Genomic DNA, 22827 nt, shown 5'->3' with positions numbered 1-22827 from the left:
GTGAAAGGCTCCAGATCCCTTACCAATCTCCTGAGCCATCCAGTCTGCCTTTGCAATTACTCTTAATCTTCTAATCCTAAAATATTTTATAATGCTCTTGTTTATTCATTTGCTTTGTGCAATATAGCATCCAGAACATTTTAACCATCCCACATTTATGAAGTTCTTCATGTCATGCAGGCCAGAACAGATTCCTGGCTTTCATGCAAGTTTTTGTAACACTACCCAGTTCTCTAACCTCCCCTATAGAGGTTCGCTGCCTCTCACTGCCTCTCTTTCTGCATGTAAAACCAGGAGAATCTTCATAGTATATTCTTAAAACTATTTACCTCACTGTGTTTGATTTACAGGTGGACAGAACTATGTTTCACAAGTGATGTGAAGACTCAGGGAAAACTCCTGGCTTTCTTGGCTGTTCGTACTTACCAAAACAAGAAAGTAAACTATTGGGTCACACTCATTCAAGATAAGTGCATTCTTGACATTTATTCTGTTGCCATTGAAGCCAGAACAGTTTTTTGATATTAGAATTTTAGAAGTATTTTTAAAACAAAGACTGTGACAGAACAATAACAGGACTTAAATTAAGGTTAGGAGACCAGATGTGCAAAACCAACAAAAGCAAGAAACAGAAAGTCAAGACTTTCATTTGCTAACTAATGCTACTAGACTAATTTCTAGGACCTAAAAGAAGCACCATTCCTTCTATTCTGTGTAGATAAAATTACCAGACAGTTCCTTGACTACTGTAAACTCACACAGCCTCACAGGTTTAGAGGCAAACTCCCACCGATTTACACCAGAAGAAAACCTAGCTGCTTTTTTGAACTCTCATCCTTTCTGTGGGCTAGCTTAGCAGTTTATATCTTTAAATATAAGCATGACTATTACTAGTTTCACCAATTTCTTTATTAACCTCTCTTCAAATACTACTAGATATCCCTGCAATACGGTAAGGAATATCAACACTTTGCCTTGAAGGCTGTGAATAAACATCACATCAGTAGTTCCACAGAAACTGTCCATCTGAATGCTATAATATTAGGGTAGAATAATTCTCACTAAAGGAAGGCTAGAATAGCTTACTTCTGCCACTGAGCAAGTCAATGTTCCCAGGCATATTTAGCACCTGACATGCTGTAAATCACTGCATATCACTTTGAAGAGTAAACTTGCCAATATCTCCATAGAAGTGATATAAAGACCTTCTACTACATACATAAATCATTCCTTATCAGCTGTAGTCAATATAGAAGGTAAATGCCTATTTCATGTGCTTTTTCATGTAATGTTGATAATTATGCATATATGCAGAGATGTATATACATGAGAAAAAGAAGCACATATATGTATACACACGCACAAGCACATGCATACGAATTTAATTGTAATTGTGATTTGCCACCACCACTTTCTCTACCTGCCACTGTTTCTTTTTCATGTCAGTTCTTTAAAAGGGATGACTGAACCCTGTGCTCCTGGGGCGTGATTATCTCAGTGTGCAAGGCAGTCTCCAAGACTGATCATGACCCAGAAATAAGACTTAAAATAAATAGGTATGCCTACATGCAGATGCAACACCCAAGACAGCTTGACAGCCTTCAGTTTAAGCAGGAAAGTTCCCAGGGACAGTCTGCAACATGGCTGACATGAAATGGGCCTTCTGAGACATCCCACTCTCATGCAAATTCTGTTCTAGCACACCCTTCAAGATCTAGCATGGCACAATCAGGATACATCATATCCAAGAGATCAGGATACATCATATCCAGCAATAGTTCAGTTTATTTAGATCTAATTCCAGGTTTATGGACAATTGAGCCTAAGTGAGACAAACGATATAAAATTTGGATCCATTTGTCTAACCATGTGAGGAAAATGAAATTCATTCACATACATGTTTCCATTTGCTCATGTCATTTATGTATCCATGTCACCTTCTAGGAAGATCACTTGATGACAAAGTTGAACTTTAAGAAAGTTTGATTTGTTAATAATACAAAAGAAAATGCTATACTTGTTTAGGCCTCCAGTCTGTAAGTCTCACTGTATCTGTAAGAGTTCCTTTGCCAAAACCACCAAAAATGTAAATCAAAACCTTTATCATGAGAAGCACTTCTGATTATACCTGTACTTCTAAAGGCCCCTACAGGTTTTTTTTTAATCTTACCTTCACAGCTTCATATTTAATCAAACTGCTAATATAAGAGTGGAAAATAAAAGCAGAAACTACTAATAAAACCACTGGTTCTCATTCAGCTGAATCCTAGTTAGACTGGACTTCATACTAGTCACACATGTCTAGCATGAGAACAGAAAAGATGCCAGATTTGATATATTGAAATCCAGACCACTAAAAAATACTCATGACATAACACGGGATAGGCACATGGAAGTCACCAGTGACTTTTAAAGGACACAAAAGGAAGAGCTTTATACACTCTGCATGTGTGGGCACTTCTGCCACTTTCTAGGACATGGAGTAGCCTGCTGGCTGGACATCCAGCAGTGCTCTTGGTTGCTGTGAAAATCCTGGAGAAGTTGTTACTTAATATAAGTTGGTACTTATATATGTGACTGGTAGGTCAAGGGAGATGGTTTTCCCTCTCTACTCCATTCTCTTGAGACTCCACCTGGAGTACTGCATCCAGGAGCTCCCTGTGTAGGAAGGACATGGACCTGTTGGAGTGAGTCCAGAGGAGGCCACAGAGCTGATCAGAGGGCTGGAGCACCTCTCCCATGAAGACAAGAATTGGGGCTGTTCAACAGCAGAAGGCTTCCAGGAGACTTTATAGCAGCATTCCTATGGCTATAGCAGCATTCCTGTGCCCCAATGGGCACAAGACTGCTGGAGAGGAACTTTTTACGTGGGCATCTAGTGATAGGACAAGGGGTGGAAGCTTCAAACTGAATGAGGGTAGGTTTAAGTAAGATATTAGGAAGAAATTCTTCACTAGGAATGTGTTGAGGCACTGGAACAGGTTGCCCAGAGAAGGCGTGGTTGCCCCATCCCTGGAAGTGTTCAAGGCAAGGCTGGATAGGGCTCTGAGCAACCTGGTCTAGTGGAAGATATTCCTATTCACAGCAGAGGTGTTGGCACTAGATGATCTTTAAGGCCTCTTTCAATGCAAATCATTCTATGATTCATATATGAAATAGGATTGGGTTGAGTGGTATAGGGAAAACTCTTATAATATTGGATGTCTAGAACCACAGAAGAAAAAAACCTGTCAATAACCTCTCATTAGTCTGTGGGGCAGTAGATAATATAGTAATTTATTTTTTTCTTTTTTCTTTTCCTCCCCAGGTGCACTGAAATACAATCAAGAAACTTTAGTACGGCTTTTATCAATCCATATTTTTTGAGAAATTTGTCTTCTTATATGTCTCTCTAGATTTAAAACCATGAAAATATCAAAATGAGAAGACTGGATTAAAAAAAAAATCATGTTTTTGCACATTCTGAATCTTTTTAGTGGTTGAATATAAGAGGAGGTAGATCTGTGCCTATAAGCTCCAGAACCAGGGCCATGCTGAGCAGGAAGCTTCTCAAAGGTAGCAAACACAATACGAAGCAACCATAAGAACTGCTGAGCACTGCAATACGTCTTTATTCATGGCTGCATGAATACCCTTCTCCCTTGGGATATGCCATCTGAAACCCTCACCTGAACACAGACATTTCTGTCCTTTCTTTGAGGGACACTGTTCTCTTTTAAAATGTATCAGGAAATGGGGTCACGCTCCCTTTTATACAATAGCCTAATGACTTGAACACTTGTTCAGGAAACAGGAAAAGTAGGCTCCTTTCCTTGCTCTGTCAGAGGGGATCCAAGCTTTCTTCTTCACCCTTGCTGGGCATGTCCTATCCATTAGCCATAAGCTGCTATGTGGAAGACAACACTCTCCAACCTTTCCGCTGAAGGTGTCCCATTCACTACTCATAAAAAAATGGGGGTCAAAGACTGCCTACTGTCTACTTGCGAGCAGCTTACCTGTCTCCAGACTTTTCCATATGCATTAAAGAGTCGTTAGATCAAACACAGAGGTAGACTTAATCATATAGCAGCAAAGGCAACAGATTTCAGCATCATAGCTGTTAACTTAGTCACATAGATTTTACTTTAAGTGAAGTCTTTAGATCCAGTAAAGTCTACTGCTTTAGGCATATCCACAAAGCCTTACATAGACTCAAATATCCAACAAGACAACGCCACCTATAGAGATTGATCAATTGACTAAATGTGAAGAAAAAGTAATGAGGGGCATCAGCAAAAGTCGATCCATTGAACTCACTTCAAATATTATTCTAATAAAAGCTGTAAAGCTGATTAACACATTCCCTGGGAATTCAGAGATGTGATAGTGAATGTTTTCTGAAATCTATACTGCCAAGAAAGTTAATCTCCCAGAAACTGCTCAGTGATTATACCCAATCCTATGGAATTTATCATAACTCAATTAACCAAAAACTTTTGAAGAAAGAAATGGGAACAAAGAGTACAGGAGATTTTCAAAATAACATTTTCAAAAAAGACAAATAAACCTGTTTGGGTTAAACCTTCAAACCAAGTAGAAATCAACACAGAAGTAAGGCCAGAAAAACTGGACTATTTACACAGTTCCCAGCCAAATCCTCTTTAGGTACTACAAAACACAACCCCAACAGTTCCGTACCTGGATGTGAAGCCAAATGTCTATCCCTAGTTTTGCTGACTACAATACCTGCTAAAAGCTGAGTTTAGGGTCGGGAGGGTGTTTTCTGGCTGGGGGTACGGTTTAAGTTTTCTAGGACCTACTTCACTTCTGTGAAGTCCAAAAATGCATTTGATTTCTTTCTTCCAAGCCCTCAGCAAATGGACCACATCCCTACATATCTGCAGATAGGATAGGAGATAGTGTTTTTTCCTGCACTCAGGCATATTCCTGTTGCTTTTCATTTGCCTTTGTTATGAATGCAAACTATGGGCTCAATAGCATCACTCACTACTAGAAATCTTCATATACCATGGTCTTCAACTGATCACTGTGAGCCAGATCAAACTCAGTCATCTTCATCCCCTGGCTTCTGGAGGATGCAGATCCCAAGTACCCAGTTTCCTGGACTGAGATCATAAATCTATTGATAACTTCCAGCCCAGTTACAACAGAACAGTTTGTTAAGTGCAAGGGAATCAATAAATCAGACCCTAAGCCCAGTCCATTACTATTTCAAGTTAATTACAAAGGGATAATTTTTGTTTAGCCCAGTACCTATACAAAATAATACTGTTCACATGAACCAATTATTCAGGTTCAGTTCCCTCTCCATGTTACACAGGAGTTTCACTGAACCAATTTTAGCTGGAGCACCAATCAATACAATCCCTCATTGCAGCAGGAGACACCAGCCATCCAGATGCCTGAGAAAAATCCCCTCCAAAATGGATGTAGAAGCAGTATAAACATGTGTGGGTGCAAAGGGGATTTTCAAATGTTCTTTTACTGTGTTTATGAATCTCACAAAGCTTCTCTCAATTGGGAGTGCAGGAGGAGAAAGCATAAAAATATTAATCAGTTACTTATCTTCTGACATGTTCTAGATCAACATCTGGTGCATGTGAAAGTGATGTAGTAGGGTATTTGCCACAAAAGATTGTTTAATCTTCTATTCCCAAATTGGGCAGGGAAAATTAGCACTCTTAAAAATTAAGTTTCCAGATCCATTTTTTTTCTTATTTCAAATAAATAGCCAACATTGTATAGGCTGTCTCTTCTATTTTGGAAAATGTTTTTCATCTGAGAAAAGGCTGATCTGAAGTAGATTATCTATGGGCTGTTTCCTACCGCTTTTTGTCTCCCCTGCAGTATCTTACTGCCAGAGTATAGTAGACAAGTATAGTCTAGGTTCAGCTGGTTTATTTCTCCTTCTATCAGTTCAAACTGAGATAGCTCACACATCTGTTTTATTTCTGAAAGCTCTGCATAGGAAAAGTGTCCAGCTCATTCTAATCTAGCATAACTTTCCTATAAATAACTAAGAACCTAACGAAACAATTGTTTGGAGGAAATGAAAGTGTGTTTAGAAAATTAAATTCCTCTATACTGTATGCCTGAGCTGTTCCAGTTTGAATGTCTTCCTGACAGCATGGATCAGTTGCTCTAAGATGCTGTCCCTGGAGTCAGCAAACTGAAACTATAGCAGGAAATCCAGGTATTAACATCATACTATGTGCTAATTATAAACCATCATTTCACAATCTGACATTATTCACTTCTAACCTCTTTTAACTACACTACGTATTTGCTTTCTAATCACAGTTTGACGGGAGAAAGTGACTGACATGAGACAGTGAAGCGATCTTGTAATAAGACAGCAGTTCAAAGTAACACTAGTAACAACCTTAGTCTGATTTGCTGCTCCACAAAGAAGTTGTAGAGTTTTTGAAAAAAGAGGAAAGTTTAAATCATTTAAAAAGATTCAAGTGCCTGACTTGTTTTCTGGTTTTGGCTTCTTATTGAAGTTAGATATTAGCCATCTTAGCCTTGCAAACTTTCTTTCCTATAGCTACATTTTCTGCAAACATTATTAAAAATTTTCAACCTTCTACCTTTTTATTTTAACATATCCTGGAGTTTTGTCTGATGATTACTACAAGGTTTGCATGCCTGCAGTCATTTGAAAATAGATGGACATTTGAGCTCATATTATATGCAAACTTTGTTTCTTTCTTTTTGTTTTTAAAACCTGGATTTTTGTATCATACAAAATACTGAAGTATCCTACTGCATCTCTCAGTTCATTCTGAAGACTTTTTTTAAAGCAGCATTGATTCTTTTTTTTACTAATTAAGTATTAGCTGATAAGAAACTAACAGAGACTCCATGGAAAAGTTTTTGAGTCCACTCTTTCATGGTAAAAAGAAGATTTTTTTTTTTTTTACAGCAGTATCTGTAGTTTTTTCCCTGCTTCAACTAGATGAGAAAATTACTGAGGCAATAATCCTTTTCTTACAGGCTTACTACTGTGAAGGACAGCATGGATTACTGTTACTTTTGAAATGTTTTAAATACCCATTGTGTATTCTGTTTTTCTGGCACTAGACAACTTCAGAGCTGCCAAGACTTGCCATTTATTTTATCTTAATAAAGAATCAATAAGCCAAATCTTGACTCCCAGCAGCTGATAATTTAGGATTACATTTTTAATTTCCAGCTGCTGTCTTTTGTCTATCTGGTTGTTATTTTTCATTATTATTTGCTCTTTTCTTTCTGTGACAGCAAATCCTTCAGATATGATTACCAATTCAGCATTTTGCCTGTTTGCTGAATAAGATCTTTTGCTATTGATTACAATGACTAAATCATACACAAGAAATGTCACTGGTCAAAAAGCCAAATACTCCTCTACTGTACAAGATGCTCAGCAGACCTGCAGCAAGCCTGGCTAAAACTGACCAAAACGCTTCTTAAGGCTTAAGCGGGTTATATGAGATGCATTAATCATGTAGGTAAGAGAGGCTTTGCAAACAACTGGCTTTGCAGCTGAGAAGGCAGTTAGCAGAAGCAGGGAGGTTGGGAAAATACAAACCTGCACATCGTAAGTCCCATTTAATAATACAGGCCTCTGGGAATTGATGTCCTGCAGCACCCCTGAAAGCACAGTGCGGTTGACTTTCTGGAAGTCTTTGGAGTGGCTGAATTGCACCATGTTGTGGAGAGCCAAAATTTTAGTGTCAAGCTCAGCATCCTGCCTGGTGCGGTTATGCAGTCCTAGGTGGTACTTGCGGAAGTGTTTGATGAGATCTGTGGGGTCGTTCCCATAATAACCGTACCCACAGATGTTGCATTTGAAGTCCTGAAGCTCTGGAGACAGAGGCGCTGTATCTGGGTTATCATTCACCAACAAATCTGCTTTCGATTTGTTCAGCCTTAAACCCCCATCTGAAGGCACTTGTGGGTTTTTTGAGGCCATGGGGACCGGGCTTGAGCCTTGGCCATCAGTTTGACCACTTTGCACTTGCACTGTTTCATCTGAAGCTTTTGGCGACATCTGATGCTCCTCATTTGTCTCCGCTGCATCTCCTGACGGGGTACAGACCACATCTTGGGTGTCATCTGCATCTGATTTTTGAGGAGACTTCAAGGGCTCACAGATTCCCCCAACAGCTGGAGATGAGAAAGCCAGCATATTTCTGTCTGTCACCTCATCATGAGGGAAGGATGGAACATTTCCTCCCTTATTGTGGCTTTCATAATTGAAGCCAGCCTTTTCACTCAGCACTGAGCTTTTCAAGTCCTTTTTAATGCTGGAAGATGGCTCTTGGACATGCATGCAAAGTTCCTCCTTGTTATTTAACTCTGCCGCATCACCCTGGTCAGTGTTTTCTTGCATCTGCTCTGCAGAAAATTCTTTTTTCCTTCCAGACTCTTCACTTTCAGTACCTGTAGACTCAAGGGTCTGTACCTCACCTTCACTAGCAACGTTTCTTAGAGGGGGGTTCTTTTTCCGGACCATATCTACCACAGAAAAAGAAACAAAAAAAGAAAAAAAAAAAAGGAGGGAAAAAAAAGAAAAAAAAACCTATAGAATTATTCGAGATATATAGCAGATTAAAAAACTGACACTTCTCAAAGCATTCTGAACTATATGACTACATTGAATACATCAACTTTTCAGAAAATTTTTGTCAAACAGGTTTTTAGACTATGCAGAAAACGGAAATTTTTCATTTAAAAAATTATCACACTGAGACTGAACTTAACTAAAAAGAGAACTTTAAAACCTACAAAAACACTACCATGAGAGTCAGTGAATTACAGGTTTCATTATCTTTTGAGAAGATAATGGTCTGACAGAAATAATTTTAAATTAATGCTTCTTTTTAAATAATTTAAAAAGACTAAGGGGAAAAATAAACTTTAGCAGTCTAATATTCATACTCTGTGCAACTACATATAAAGTAGTTTTGCAAAAATACATCTAAAAGACATAATCAGAAGAATTTAAACAAGTTATTAGGAAGGAAACAGATTTAGGAGAGTAAGTAAGTCGAGGTTTCAGAGAAAGTATTTTTCCTAAGCAGGTATCAGTTTCTCTATAGCAAAAGTTTCCCCTCCTACTGCCCATAAACTTCAAACAAGATTATACGGATATTCTAGAGTCAGGCCCCACAGTACATTATTCATGTAATTAGTTCTATTTGCCAAACAAAGAGAAACTAACTTTATTAGGAAAACCCGTTGTCAATAAAATTTTACAGGCCTGGACCCAGACATTTGACATCACTATGTGGCTGAGTCAAGATCTGCCTTGAAAACACCTGGAATCCACATGGATCTAATCAGCCAAACCTTCCTCTGCTCAGTCTTCTCTGCAGACATAGTCACTACTGCTAAATCTGCAGGTACACTTCCAGGATTCATTTAAGATAGCTGAGACAGGATAGCAATAAGGATCAAAGAGAAAAGAGGAGTCTGCCACCGGTGAGTTAGCTGCTCACTCAACAGGGGAGATTATGGAAGGACAAGTAACCAGACTATGCAGATACTAAGTCAAATTCCTCATCCGCTATATATCTTCACCTTCTCCAGCCTACTTGAGAAAATACATATATGAAACTGCCCTGCTCTCTCTACTGTGTGGTTCTGGATTTGATATTCATCACCAGATGGTTTGATCCATTTGTGTTCACATGCTAGCTATGGGCAGAAGACAGATGTGCTACAACTTTTTCTATGCTCTTAATCTTTGCCAATGCTGTATACAGCGATGGATGTTTCTCTTTGCCAAATTGTGTGTGGTCTGGTGGCAGCAGTCTGCAGTACCACACATGAGATGTGAGCTGCAGACTCAAGTCTGAGCCTCCATTCCCAGGTCAGCCACAGCTGGGCCCTACAGAGGCACTGGAGATATATATTGCTCTGCAAAGGGAGGACCACCTGACAACTCTGGGAGCAGCACTGATGCGCTCCAAATGGTGATGTATCCAGACATTGGAAAGCTGTGGATGACCTTCTCAAAACAGTACTTTGAGAAGTACGGCTGGGGACAGAGGTTAAAAATAAAAGAACCGGCATCTGTACATCCTCTTATTTACATCTGCTCCACATGAAAGGGCACTGTATGCTCTGTTGATAAAAACAGACGACTTCTTAGGGGAAGTGTTCAACTTGTGTCTTGGGCTGGCTCTGTTGTCTTTGTGGTTGAGCTCATCCACAGGCAGCATGGGCTACAGCAAGACGGCTTTCACACAGAATGCCAGCTCGTGTTACAGAAATTTTGACACTCCGTGTGGTCTTAATAGGTTTCTTAAATGCCTACTGTGATTCCTTATTGTAGAAAACATGCACGTTTGGGAACCAAGTGTCTTCTCTTAATGACAACCACACCTACCAGGATATGTATGCACTAAATTTTACTTTTTTTTTTTTTTCCCCAATAACTTCTGAACCATGAAGTCACTCAGAACTAAGGAAGAAAAAAGATTTTCTATTGTGGTAAGAGAACAATTACAATACAGACTCAGCCTACTAAAACAACATGCACATGTATATAATTCAAGGTATAAATATAGTCCTCAGCCTTTTAGCATTACTGCTTCTCTGTGGGACTCCATGAATGCTCTTGGTTAACACACACTAAAAATATCTGTGAGCATCTCTGGTAGGTGTTCTGCTAAGTCTGTATTTTTCTTCTGGTCACACCTCCCAAACCTTTTTTAAACTAACTTCTGTTTAAATACAATCCATGGTAGAGGACAGAGAAAGAAGTCCTGACTGCGAAGTGAAGAAAAATCAGAAATCAAGAAAGTAAACATCATGACTGTTACCTCAGTCAAAATTAAACAAGACTAAATGCAATGTTTTAAAATGTTTTTGTTACAGATATTTTTGGCAGATAAGGAAAGCTTAGAGATTTGCTATCTTCATAGCAACTGACAAAAAAAGAGTCAGAAAAAGGACAGAAAAAAGTCTCTATAAAGAAAAGAAAAATCTGGACTCTATACAGGCTAACTGGACAGTAGATCTAGATACTTTGGTTCAAATTTTCCCTATATTTGTGAGTCTGCGTGTTAATGGAGGGGAAAAAAGAAAAACATATCTGCCTAATAGAGCTTTTTCATGCAGTATTCTACACTTGGAGAAAGAAAGGAAAGATGATAACATTGATTTAAATATAAAAACTTCCTTAAGTTGAATTTCAAAGTATTTTCTCCTCTTTTTTCTTTTAGCTTTTGAAAAATCATCTGTCATTTATTTGCTTGATATTCACTCAAGGGGACGGTAAGAAAAGACACAGAGGTTTTTTGTCGCTGAAATTCCTCCACTATCATTTTTCAGAGACATATTATGTAAATAAAACTTCATTTGCAATACTCCTAAATCGAAGAAACCATCCCCTAGCAAGTCATAAGTTAGATACAGAAAGAATATAGCCACTCTGAAATTATTATCTCTAAGACAAATAACAGATTGCACAATGTTTTATTGTGTGCCAAGAACGTTTTCGGTTAACAATTTCACTTGAAAAAATAGATCACATACTTGTAAAATCATACCCAGCATTGACTTCATAAGGCATGTGGCTTTAGAGTGCTTTTTACAATTATTAATTCTATTAGTCAACTAGCAGGCGGGCTAATGCAACTGTCTTAGAAGATGCACGGAAGACACAGAAGACATTTTGAGAGCTGATCTGTATATCTGCAAAACAAAACAAAAAAAAAAGATTTTCCTTCCTAAATTATGCATTCAAAATATGTTTTTTACTTAAAACATTATTATACCTATTGTACAATCACATGCATCTGTTAGTGGGTACTATACAAATAGTGGCTGCTGTCCTCTATTTCCTTCAAGCATGAGAAATCTCATAGCTGCCTTCTGCTCAGACATACATTTGCACAAACATAAAGACAGACAAAAAATATCTCAAAGGTAATGTTCACCAAATACAAAGTTTAAACCAAGTTTAAAGTAACTGTTGAAAATGAACTGTAGAAAAGAAATGTCTTAAAAATTCATATCCAGGTACTGCCATCAGGAATTGGAAGTTATCATCTGCTGGCTGCCTTATGTCCCACTTGAAACAAAATTAGTGGTGTTACTTTTGTTGTTAGCAGGCAACTTCCCACATCTCAAAAATGCCATCGTAATAATAAGCACATTTGTTGGGTGTTAGTAACGAAGCCAAGTGATGAACAGTCATTGGGACTGCACTACCTCTTCACCACTGAAAATAGTGATCTTCCCAAAATAAAAGAATTACTAAGCCCGATATGAATGAAAGGACGTCTCAAGTTGAGGGAATCCTGGATAAGGCCCAGATTGCAGAATTCGTCTTTGGGCTCCGTAATCCAGGGGTTTGTATCTTATTTTCATTACACTGAAATTACCTTTAAAACACATACGGTTTTTTTAGCTGATATAATCACTTGCAGCTATTTTTAAGTAGAAATAATAATAATAGCTATACATACTTTTCCTCAAAAACAGCCAAAGCTACTCTACATGACACATGCATCTGAAAGATCCAGACATTTCTGTTCAACAATCACATCAGTTTATCCCTGAAAACAAATAAGTGGAAACTTGTACTAAAATCAGTTTGTAATTCAAGATAATGGATTACCATAGTGACTAATGTACTTCGTTAAAAAACAAAACAAAACAAACAAAACCAAAAAGTAAATTCTGGTAATCAATAGTTTCTTATGGGTGGTGAAGATAATGGCTGATTACCTGCTGATCATCAGCTCTGCAACAGGTCATTGTTATTGCTCATTACTTTTACTGAATGGGATGGCTTGTCATCAAAGCCTATTTCAACAGAATGGTTCCTGACTGGTGCTTGTGCTACAGGTTTAGGTCAGATCTTAGTCATATGCTCTTTTTAACAAAATAGTCCATCTAGAAATATGTCTGAATTTTATGAGATGCCACTGACTAATCTTTGTACAAGTAGATGCACAAGCAGACAAAGAGTAAACTGAGTTAAGGGTCTATGAAGATTGCGATATTATCAGTCAATATGCTGCAGTAACAAAAAATTAAATGAAAATATGCATTTATATTCAACAGGCTCAAGTAGGACCTCTTTGTTAAGGGATAGTAAAATTAATACTTTTACACTCATTTATATTACACACCCACACAAAGACATATAATGCACATACAGTGCTTGAACATCAATCATTTTGCCAGAATAATGCAGCAAAAAATCATTAACTCTCAGTGTCTCAGTTTAATATATGTCTAATACTTACCTATCTCACGGGAGTGTTGTGAGGCTTAATTAATTAGTGACTGTAAAGCACTTTGTGATCGTCTAATGAAAGGTGCTACATAGCACAAAGTATTATTAAAATCATTAGGACCACAAAAAAGCCCTACGGAATTCCAGCCTACACTGTCTGTTGGGGTTGGGAGTGATCATATTATTAAAAGGAGACTGTCAGACTAATTTTCATAATTTTTTCAAGATTTTTTCCCCCTTTGCTGTTGTGATAGCACGTTAGTAGCTAGAAATTTAATCTTATCATCTTAATAACATACACTCATGTAGTTTGTTACTGCAGGGCTAAAGAAGAGAGCAGGGCTTTTGGCATTCATCTGGCTTTCCCTTTTAAGAAAAAAAAAATAAAATTGAGAGACATATTTTGACACCTTCCCACACTCCACCCCAGCAGGACAGCCGATCATGTGAGATTGTAGGATACTTGCTATAGCTGCATGGGAAAATACTGCTGTGGTTTTAATTTCTCTCCTTTTTTTTCTTCTTCTTCTTTCACACACAAAAAAAAAAATAAAAAAAAAAAAAACACAAAACAAAACAAAGCACAAAACAAAACCCAGTTTATTACACATAAATAGGCCACAAAGACTATTTGCCGTGCTTTATATAAAAAACCCTTAAGTGTTCAGAGTTTCGGCTTCTATCAAGGACATAAAGTCCTAACCAATCTGGAGCCTTCTCTCCACTCTCCATATAACAATCAAGTAGCTTTAAGGCACACGATCTCCAAAGCCAGAAAGCTCCTGTCTTGAGAGACTGAATTTCTGGGAAAGCATCTCAGCAGCAGGCTCCATCCCGGGGGAGCCACCCGGCACCCAGCCCTCCACCACAGCCCGGCCCGCCGGGCTGGCCCAGACCTGTGCCGAGCACAACCAGAAAGTCAGCAAGCTCATTAGTACAGCCCACAGTTCAAAGACCTGCATGTTTTCTAATTTAAGCATTTTCAAAAAAAAAAAAAAAAATCTGTAAATACACTGGAAACTCCAGGTGAAATTGCTGCCCTCACTGAAAATTAGATTACATTAGATGCAAACTATCCCAGACTCAGACACAGTGGCACAGGACTGGCTAAAGCTTCTACCTTTCTGCCTTTCCATGTGGACACATGTACAGTGAAATGACAGAAGAGGGACGCACAGCTTCACATCCCCACTATCTCTGGCTGGGACACACAGTGAGAGGCAGTCACACACAGTGCTTCTCTCCCAGTTTTGCTTGTGGTTCTGTGAACAAGCCTGCCAGCAAACAACCAACGCACGGCCCAAACCTTTCTCTGCTGAGAAGGGAAGGGAAGAACAACTCCTTTCATGTAAGGAACTGAAGAGTCAGGCCCTAAACTGTGGGAGAGCAGAGTAAGCTTAATGACAAGCAACTGCCTCTTCAACAAGACCACGTCCTCCCTGCTTTGGCACCAGTGTCTTCAAATACACCATACAAGACAGGGGATGTCACAGTTCTAAGCAACTGACAAATTCCAAAGGAGTTTTTAATCTATATACATTTTTCTACAAAGCCCTAAAACTGCATGTCAACTCTTTCCTGCCTGAAATTGCTAGGGTAGAACATGCCTCCTGGTATCAGTAAAATTTGGCAAGATCAGACATTGTATTTTGTACAGAATGCATCTACTTGATATTCTTCAGTCTGCATGCTCCACTGAAATTATGATAGCTTCATTGATCTAGAAAACGTAAGGAGAAAACCAAGCCTTATACGTCATACTAGTAGAGCAGCGTTACAGCAAAACGTTGTTTTTCACCTCCTCTCTTACTCTTCTGAATTTTCAAACTCTTCAGTTTAGTCCCTGATCACCAATTTGCCAAGACCTGTTTGCAATTTTTTTCCCCACAAAGTTTACAACAAAGGGACAAGCAAAAAGAACTGCAGTCTGTTCAAGCTTGCTCCTTCCCATTCACATTTACTTTTCCAACATCAATCATTCTCAAATCTCGAAAGGTGCACTTTTGGACATCTTAAATCCTGTTCATCTATAAAGTGCCATCACCTTCAAACAATTCTCAACAGATAAATCTCTTATTAATTCACATTGAATTAATTCAAAATGATCTTTTCTATTATTATGCTTCAGAGCATTGCACACTTCGGTAGTCATTTAGTCACTGGAATAAATCTAACCTTTTCTATGGGTATAAAACAGACACTTGGTCATTTCAGAGAGTTTAGGAGTGGTATTTCAAAATAGATTGTTTTAGCCCACTTCCAGGTACTTATTTCATTTTAAGCTCACTCCTGGGATAATCACACAGACACTTTCAGGAGAAACCAAAGGCAAAAGGTAACGTGTCTAAAGAGGTGACATAGGTGACATAGGGTGGAATTTTATGCTATCTTGGAACCAAAATGAAGAATTCTAAGACTGTTTTTATTTAAAGGTTCCTGAGTATGTCAGTTTGCTGCTCTGCATTTCTTACTGGCCTGCTGCAGAGAGCTTGCTCCTACCTGCCCGGCACTGCCATCCATCCAGGATAGGAGAGCCCAACAAGGCAAGATTCACTTTGCCCTGGCTTCTAATCAACTACCTAAAAGCACTGTGTAAACATGACAACCTATTAAACCTCAACAAAGTTTGTGAAACAGGAAAACTATTATCACTGCCATTTTATGGATAAATAAAATTATCTACAATAACGAGAGATGCAAAATTCACGGTGTTCAAGGCGACATGCAGGCAGAGCTCTTGGGTAGTGACTGAATTTGGTTTCTCTAGGTGTCCAGGTCCATATCCCCCTCCTGTATGTATTTCAGTAGAGAGAGCGTTGTCCTAGCAGTTGGCAAAAGGCCAAGATCCAGTAATGTAATAAGGTGCAAAAGGAGCACCTTGTGCAAAAGTCTAAATGCTCCAATTTATCATGACAATTATGGGATAAGCTGACATTTTATTTGTATGTAAATTAGTCTCCAAAACAGCATTAAAAGGCCACACTTTCAGAGAACATTGCACATTTGCTTCTCTGTTCTGCCTTTATCTAAACTCAGCTTTGTATATTAAAAGTAGTTTAATTTTTATGTATTGATGCTGCTTTGTGTGCTCCCCAATCTGTTGTTACTGCACCACAGAGAGAATCCAGCCTGATTTGCCTAGTGCAATAAAATAACTGACTTCTGCCAGGACTGACACCTCCTATGAGAGGCCTGCTATGCTCAGTGAATCTTCTATTAATTTGCTGCCGTTACCCTTTATGGAATGTAGAACATTCCCTATTAGATGAGACCAGAGGTCCATTTAGTGTTCTGTCCTGGAGAGTGGCCAATACCCAATCCTTTCAAAGAAGGTTCAACTGCCTTTGGACAGATACAGAATCACCTATTGAATCACTGTGAAAAATAAATCGCTCCTAATCCTCAGTCCCTAAGACAGTGTCCTTCTTTCTGAAGAGAGAGTTTGTAGCCCTTAATTATATCTCGTTCTACGATTTGTTGTTAAAGAAGCCTTGTATATCTCCACTTCCAATAAAAGTGCCCAATATTTATCTGAACATTACACCGATCCTAGTATCAGTGATATCTTGTAGCTCTCACTTTACAATCTAAGTCTGAAATAAAAAAGGAGAAATATTTTAAGTGTTTTGAACTTGCTTCTTGTCAATATAGCAGTTTCTCCTCAGTCTTATACTAGCCAGAACCAAAGACCCCGAGGCTGTGGGCACATCTATCCCATCCCCACTGCTCATGCTGTCTTTAGGGCAAACAACCACTGTCTTGCCAAACTCTTCTGATAGGTGTGGCAACCTCATACCTTTCAATTTCTTCTCAGCCTGAGTAAACTCAGTGTTCTTTGTAATCCAAATGTCCTTTGAAGACAATGGGAGTTTAGGGTTTGCAAATGACTCAGAACTGAATCTGAGTTGAGTGTACCGGCAGAGGTAAGCACAGTGCTACCTCGAGATGAAGAGTGAGGAAAGAAGGTGACCTCCTGGCTCCTAGGCAAGAGCAATCAGGTAGGGATACAAGAAGTGACTCATTTGTTCTTTTGCATTAAAAATAAAATGGACTAATCGTATTTCCCTTGAAGCTAATGGCAAAAGCCCCACTTGCTTTGAAAGAAGCAAGACTGAGATGTGCTGTTCCTTTCTGCCAGGTGAGGTCTGTGATACGAGAGAAAGGCATCACAATTCTTTTACCCAAAACCTCAGTCAAATGGAACCATAAATTACTTGGGAGAAGAGGAAAAGATGCAAGGGAGATAAACAATGGTTTTGGCTAGCATTCCAGAAAAGTTCAAATAATTTTATTTTCAACTAGAAGCAAAAACCTTCCATTTGAAATGAGGCTGAAATTTCAGAAAGTGGGAAGGAGTCAGAAGTCTATAGCCTAGACCTGAAAGAGTACTATTAAATCATCACCAGAGAGGGCATTATTGCAGTACTTTTCCAGACAGACCAGAACCAAGATGAACATGAGTTTGCAAATATATCCATTTTTTTTTTTCTTTTTAGAAAAAAATTGGCAAGGGTTTCCAGACAAAAGTTACATAGGTAAGAGAGGGCAACCAAGGGCAACCGGAGTTGAGCCCACGTACATCAAAGCAGACTCTGGCTTTGGGTACCTATCCAAGCTGAGCCTTCAAAGGTACTGATGTTGCCCTATTGTTTAGCTTGAATCTTGTCTAAGCTTGCTTAGGAGAACCCACATTCAGAAGTATGGGAGCAGGGAAAAAGAACACACAATTTCCAAATTGTGATTTCAAAACAAAACAAAAAAATGTAAATCTACATGCTGGAGGGTAATACTGGTAAGCGTGGCTAGCTATTGTTGCTCCATGCTTTTCAATTTCCATATATTAGCATTCATTGCCGACATTATTAAATCCAAAGTTATTTGGATGCTTTGATCAGTAAATTGAATCTTGAGTCTATATACAATGTACCTATACTCACGTAAAGTTTACAAAACTATCATATTTCCCTATTCTAACTCTTTCCCCCACATGCTGTGAGTTTCCACATATCCCACAGCCATACATTCCAAACACAGATTATTTTATTTAGTAATTTATTCAAGAATTTAGATAAAAAGAAAAGCAATGGAAAATGTTTGGCAATCTTTATATAAACAATTTCCATACATTTGGGTTGAATCATCCAGTAAGCTCTCATCTTGACATGCTTGTGATAGATAAAACTTTCATCACCAATATGCCCTCCTGTTTTGAAGACCAGGATACAGGATACAAGGGAATCCATATTACAAAATCTCTTTTACTCTTTATGACTATCACAAAAATTAACATCACATTAAACACAAGCAAGTCAGAATTTTGGCACTGATTATCCTCTCAGCACAAATAACCCCACTCTCCATTGTGAATGGAGGAGAAACAACAGCAGTGGCAACCACAACAAAAGAGTGGATTGTGTGTTCCCTACACAAAACAGAAAGCTGTGCCTATTCAAGAAATCTTGGCCATTTGTCAGAAATTACAGAACTGATGTTGGAGCCCAATATTAGCTCCAGCCAAAGCAGTGGTAAATTACCTTGCCTTTGGAATCATCGCTATTAACTAGGCAACACTCTCTGTTGCAGCACATATCATATGGTCCTCATGAAGAGTCAGAAACACTGAGCCACATTCTTAAGACAAAACAAAGTAAAATGAAAAAAAAATACAAAAGTGAATGCAAATGGATTCACTGTGAGTAGTTTGTCTATTATTTGCCCTTTTTATCTCTTATTTATGTTTCTTTTGAAGTTGAGAAATGAAGTGAAATGTCGATGAGAAAGCTACTCTTACAGTGCTTCCACCGTAATAATTTGTTATGAAATGGCTTTACAACAGAAGCATTTTTCAGATAGCCATAAGCATTGACTGAGGAGTATGATGTCTGTTTTACCCATTTCAATTCTGCTCAGAAAAGAGGGAAGCAGGGCGCAGAATAAGGAGACTCCCTGAGACACTGCTGATGTGGCTTTGCAGCAGCTTCATGTAGTGAGTGCTGGCGATCCTTCAAAACTGGTAAAAGGTGCCAGCGTCAGCCTGCTGACTGCTGGATGAATATATATAGTGCAAATAATTCTGTTCTTGAATCAGTTTTTGCTGAACTCCCACATAAACTTTCCATGGGAAAATCTCGTAATGCCTGTATAAGTGATTTTATGAATCTAGCTTTCAGCTTTTGATAGAAGATTTCTTACGCTACTGGCTTTGATTCTTTATTGCACAAAGGGGTGGTGCCAAAAGCCTTCACATTAGCCTCAACCATATAGACATTGGAAATTTAATTTAAGCGTTGGCAATCTGCCAGGATCATAAAACACATTAGAAAAAAAGATTTAAAAATTGATTTTTTTTTTCCTGAGAGGTAAATATGTAACTTCCAGAAACATGGGTGGCAGAATCTGCACACAGCAATGTATACACAGGAACTAAAAACTACTGACAGAAGTCAAGCAGAAATCTTCAATCTGCAGAGACAAACAGAAGCGGACAATTGTTTTTTTCCCAATGAAGATATATTTTGAAATATGTTGGACATTGTATCTCTTTTCCATCAATAATACAGTTAAAATGTTCCTTAAAAAAATGTAGAACTGCTTCTCTAAAAAAGTTAAAAGAGGTCCAACCACAGATAACACTAATACTTTAATTGTCAAAAATCCCCTGTACGCAAGCATGCCTTACCACATTGCTCCTGTCTTCCTCCTCAGAGCTGCCTTCTTGCCACCTCAATTCCCAGTCCAGTTCCTCATCAGTTTTAAGAAATATCCAGCAATGATGTAGGGCTGATTTGTTGCACTGTGATGTATCCCACAAAAATTGAAAGCTATTGTCGTGTTTTCACTTACAAAGAAAGCAACTGTTAAAGCAACTTCTGGGTTCACTGGCATCCTGGAGTCTAAAAAGTCCCAAAATTATTTGCAGAGGTTACAACAGCACCTTCTTTGAAGTAATGTTGAAACTTGTGCAGAGGAATTTGGGATGCACCTGAGATCGGAAGGTGCGGGCTACAAATTAACACAGCCAATTAGGTGGAGAAGCGGAGAGTCCAACATGGATGGGGTAAGATAAACACAACTGAATAAAAGGACTGTCAAATGTGAGCCAGTTGGTTGAGTATAGATCATGTCATCCTGCTCAACTAGCTGCTGCCCAATCAATAATCTGTTGCTGTTTGCTCTCCCCATGCCAATCAATCCAAGCTAGGGCTGCTTCTAATTTTCCAGTCTAGGAATAGTTTCAGAACATCCACAATTGTTATTTCGAACAACTCGAGAGATAAATGTTTCATCCACACATCAGCATGCAAACTCTTCCCAAAATGGGACTAGTCAAGAGTAAATAATTACTCCTGTAACAGTTTGATCTGATAAACCGCAAGACATAAGGCTGCAAAAGTGATCTTTGTACCATTAACAGTCGGGAGAGAATCCAGCTTCTAAAAATACTTGATTAACTGATACAGGACACAAAAACTGTGGTAATTCTGTAGAGAATGTTTCACAACAGATTTAGCAATTTTTTAGGGATTAGTATTAGCTATAAATTTCTTACCCACTGAAATCTTGTACAACAGGATTTATACTGCAAAGATGTCTTCCTTTGAAGAAGACAGAGATGAAATCAGAGTCAATTAAATTTAAGCATCTCTTAAACAATTCTTTTGTTAAGCAGTATGTATAGAAAGAAAAAGAATTCATGAGAGGAATTAGAAATTATCTTCATAATTTGGCCATGGCTTCTCTTCTTCTGAGTAATGAGAACAGCTCAAGATCACAGATAAAAATCTTAATGTCATAAGACATTCGTATAACCATTTGTATGTAGATAAGATGAGCATATATATGTTTACATGACATAAAGAACAGAGACTGCAGTAAACATTTTTGTGATATAGACAGCACTTGAGTCTTCTTCACCATGAAAATCTACTGTTCAAAACAAACACAGAATTGAGTCTCCCTTTTTTAAAAGATAATCTTTCATATTATTGAATCCCGTATCATCTTGATAAGCCTTGGTCTATTGATGGAAAAATAATTACTCTTTATGACTCTCAGATCTAAAGCAGCAATGTGATTTCCAATCCCATTACACCCCAAGTTGTTTTAGCTCTGGATTTCCTTTGGGTCTAAAACAAAAATACCCAACAACTATGTGCATAACCCTCACTCTTCATTCACACACAACAGAATCTACATGCTGTTCCCATTTTGCCTCCTCACAAGATGGCACGCTTGTCTCATGTCTTACATCAACTGCAAGTAAGTCTGTATTACACTCACAGCATCAAGGATAATTAAAGGTTGGGCACGGAGGTGGTAGCAACACGCTCCCAAATCACCGATGGCGCCGGCGGTGCTGCAGGTCCGTACGTCTGTGCTTCAGTGCCTGAAAAACCACGTAGGCACTGACCTGCTGGTTCTCACTTCCTGAGCACAGATGTGGGAAGCAGTGTCAGTTTGGAAGCTGCAAATCCCAAAAGAAAGAAGTGTGGCTTCTTTAGCCCAAACTGAACTTTATCTACCTAGAACTCTACCAGCCTCAGAGCTAAAGGGTTCTTATGTAAGTCAGCAGTACACTGTAATCTGGGCAACATACACACACACTTGATGAGACTCTAAAATTGCTGAAAATTACCATCTCCCTTGCGTCTTTCTAACAGCTTGACATATCGACGCCTGATGTCTCATTATGTTTCAATTTGAATCATGACTGTAAATCACTGGAAATACAGAAGAATGAGACGTAAGTTTTGAGTGGGAAAAAAAAAGAGGATGCAAAAAGACTGGACTTTCTGAAAATATTAAAATCTGCAACTGAAACATCATATAAAACTAGAGAAATGGCAAGTCTACAGGAGGTAGTGGAATTAAGACCCCATGGTTCACTCGTCACAGGTAGAGAGTTACGATTTGTTTGGATTTAAAGAAACATCCTTTTTTTCTTTTCTTCAAAGACAGGTATGGGGGAATAGAAACAATAGGAACATTGCTGCAACTGTTGATTTCACTTGCAATCAAAACAGAAAAGATACCAACTTTTACTTTAACTGCAGCGAGAGAGTGTAAAGTCACAGAATTTTTTTTATGTGGCAGGCAAGTACGCATATTTAATTGTATGTGCAGGTCCATCAAGTTAATCTGTGTTCTTTATACAGGTAACCAGTTGCTAATCGCTTTGTCCAAATCCCTACATTTTGCCCTGAATTCACAAATTCACGAGACATTTTGATCCTTGAACTCAGCAAAAATGAAATACGTCTTAGGCTGTACTGGAACTGACATGTGAACACTGTAACTAGGATTCAAGAAGTAAGGAAATGTCAATTGTTTAGGCATCAAGATAGGCAAGAGGAAAACCACTGTGCAAGCTCACAGTGTCATAGCAATGCTGCGCAAGCTGGAAACAGTGAAGCCACAAGAAAGCACTAGGCACTTCTCATTGTCAGCTGAACTGATTACTGTAATTACAAACATACAAGGTTAAAGTGAGAAAATTATTAAAATGGACTGATAGAAAATGAATTCCCAAATAATATTCAAAAGATTAATCAACAACAGTCTTTTAGTGTAAGATATTGTGGCAACATAGG

The 22827-nt window shown here is 38.4% G+C and overlaps 1 protein-coding gene across 5 annotated transcripts in view; it reads right to left on the bottom strand.

The window, feature by feature from the left end:
- Window positions 1–22827, bottom strand: part of TRPS1 (transcriptional repressor GATA binding 1) — a 211438-nt gene that overhangs the window by 161501 nt on the left and 27110 nt on the right. For 2 of the 5 annotated variants that reach the window (XM_027645623.1, XM_027645628.1), the window contains exons 2-3: window positions 11527–11685; window positions 7571–8499 (exon numbers count right to left, since the gene is read on the bottom strand). In XM_027645623.1, the coding sequence (XP_027501424.1) occupies window positions 7571–8499; window positions 11527–11563 (966 nt within the window). In that variant the 5' untranslated portion in view covers window positions 11564–11685. Of the gene's footprint in view, window positions 1–7570; window positions 8500–11526; window positions 11686–19916; window positions 19937–21872; window positions 21894–22827 lie in introns of those variants that run through there. The other 3 variants (XM_027645624.1, XM_027645625.1, XM_027645626.1) reach the window with 3 other exon arrangements.

Source organism: Corapipo altera, unplaced genomic scaffold (genome assembly GCF_003945725.1).
Source record: "Corapipo altera isolate COAL_440 unplaced genomic scaffold, ASM394572v1 51, whole genome shotgun sequence".
NCBI classification, from domain to species: domain Eukaryota; kingdom Metazoa; phylum Chordata; class Aves; order Passeriformes; family Pipridae; genus Corapipo; species Corapipo altera.
The sequence above is the reverse complement of the archived record's forward strand: the minus strand, read 5'-3'. Positions and strand labels throughout refer to the sequence as shown.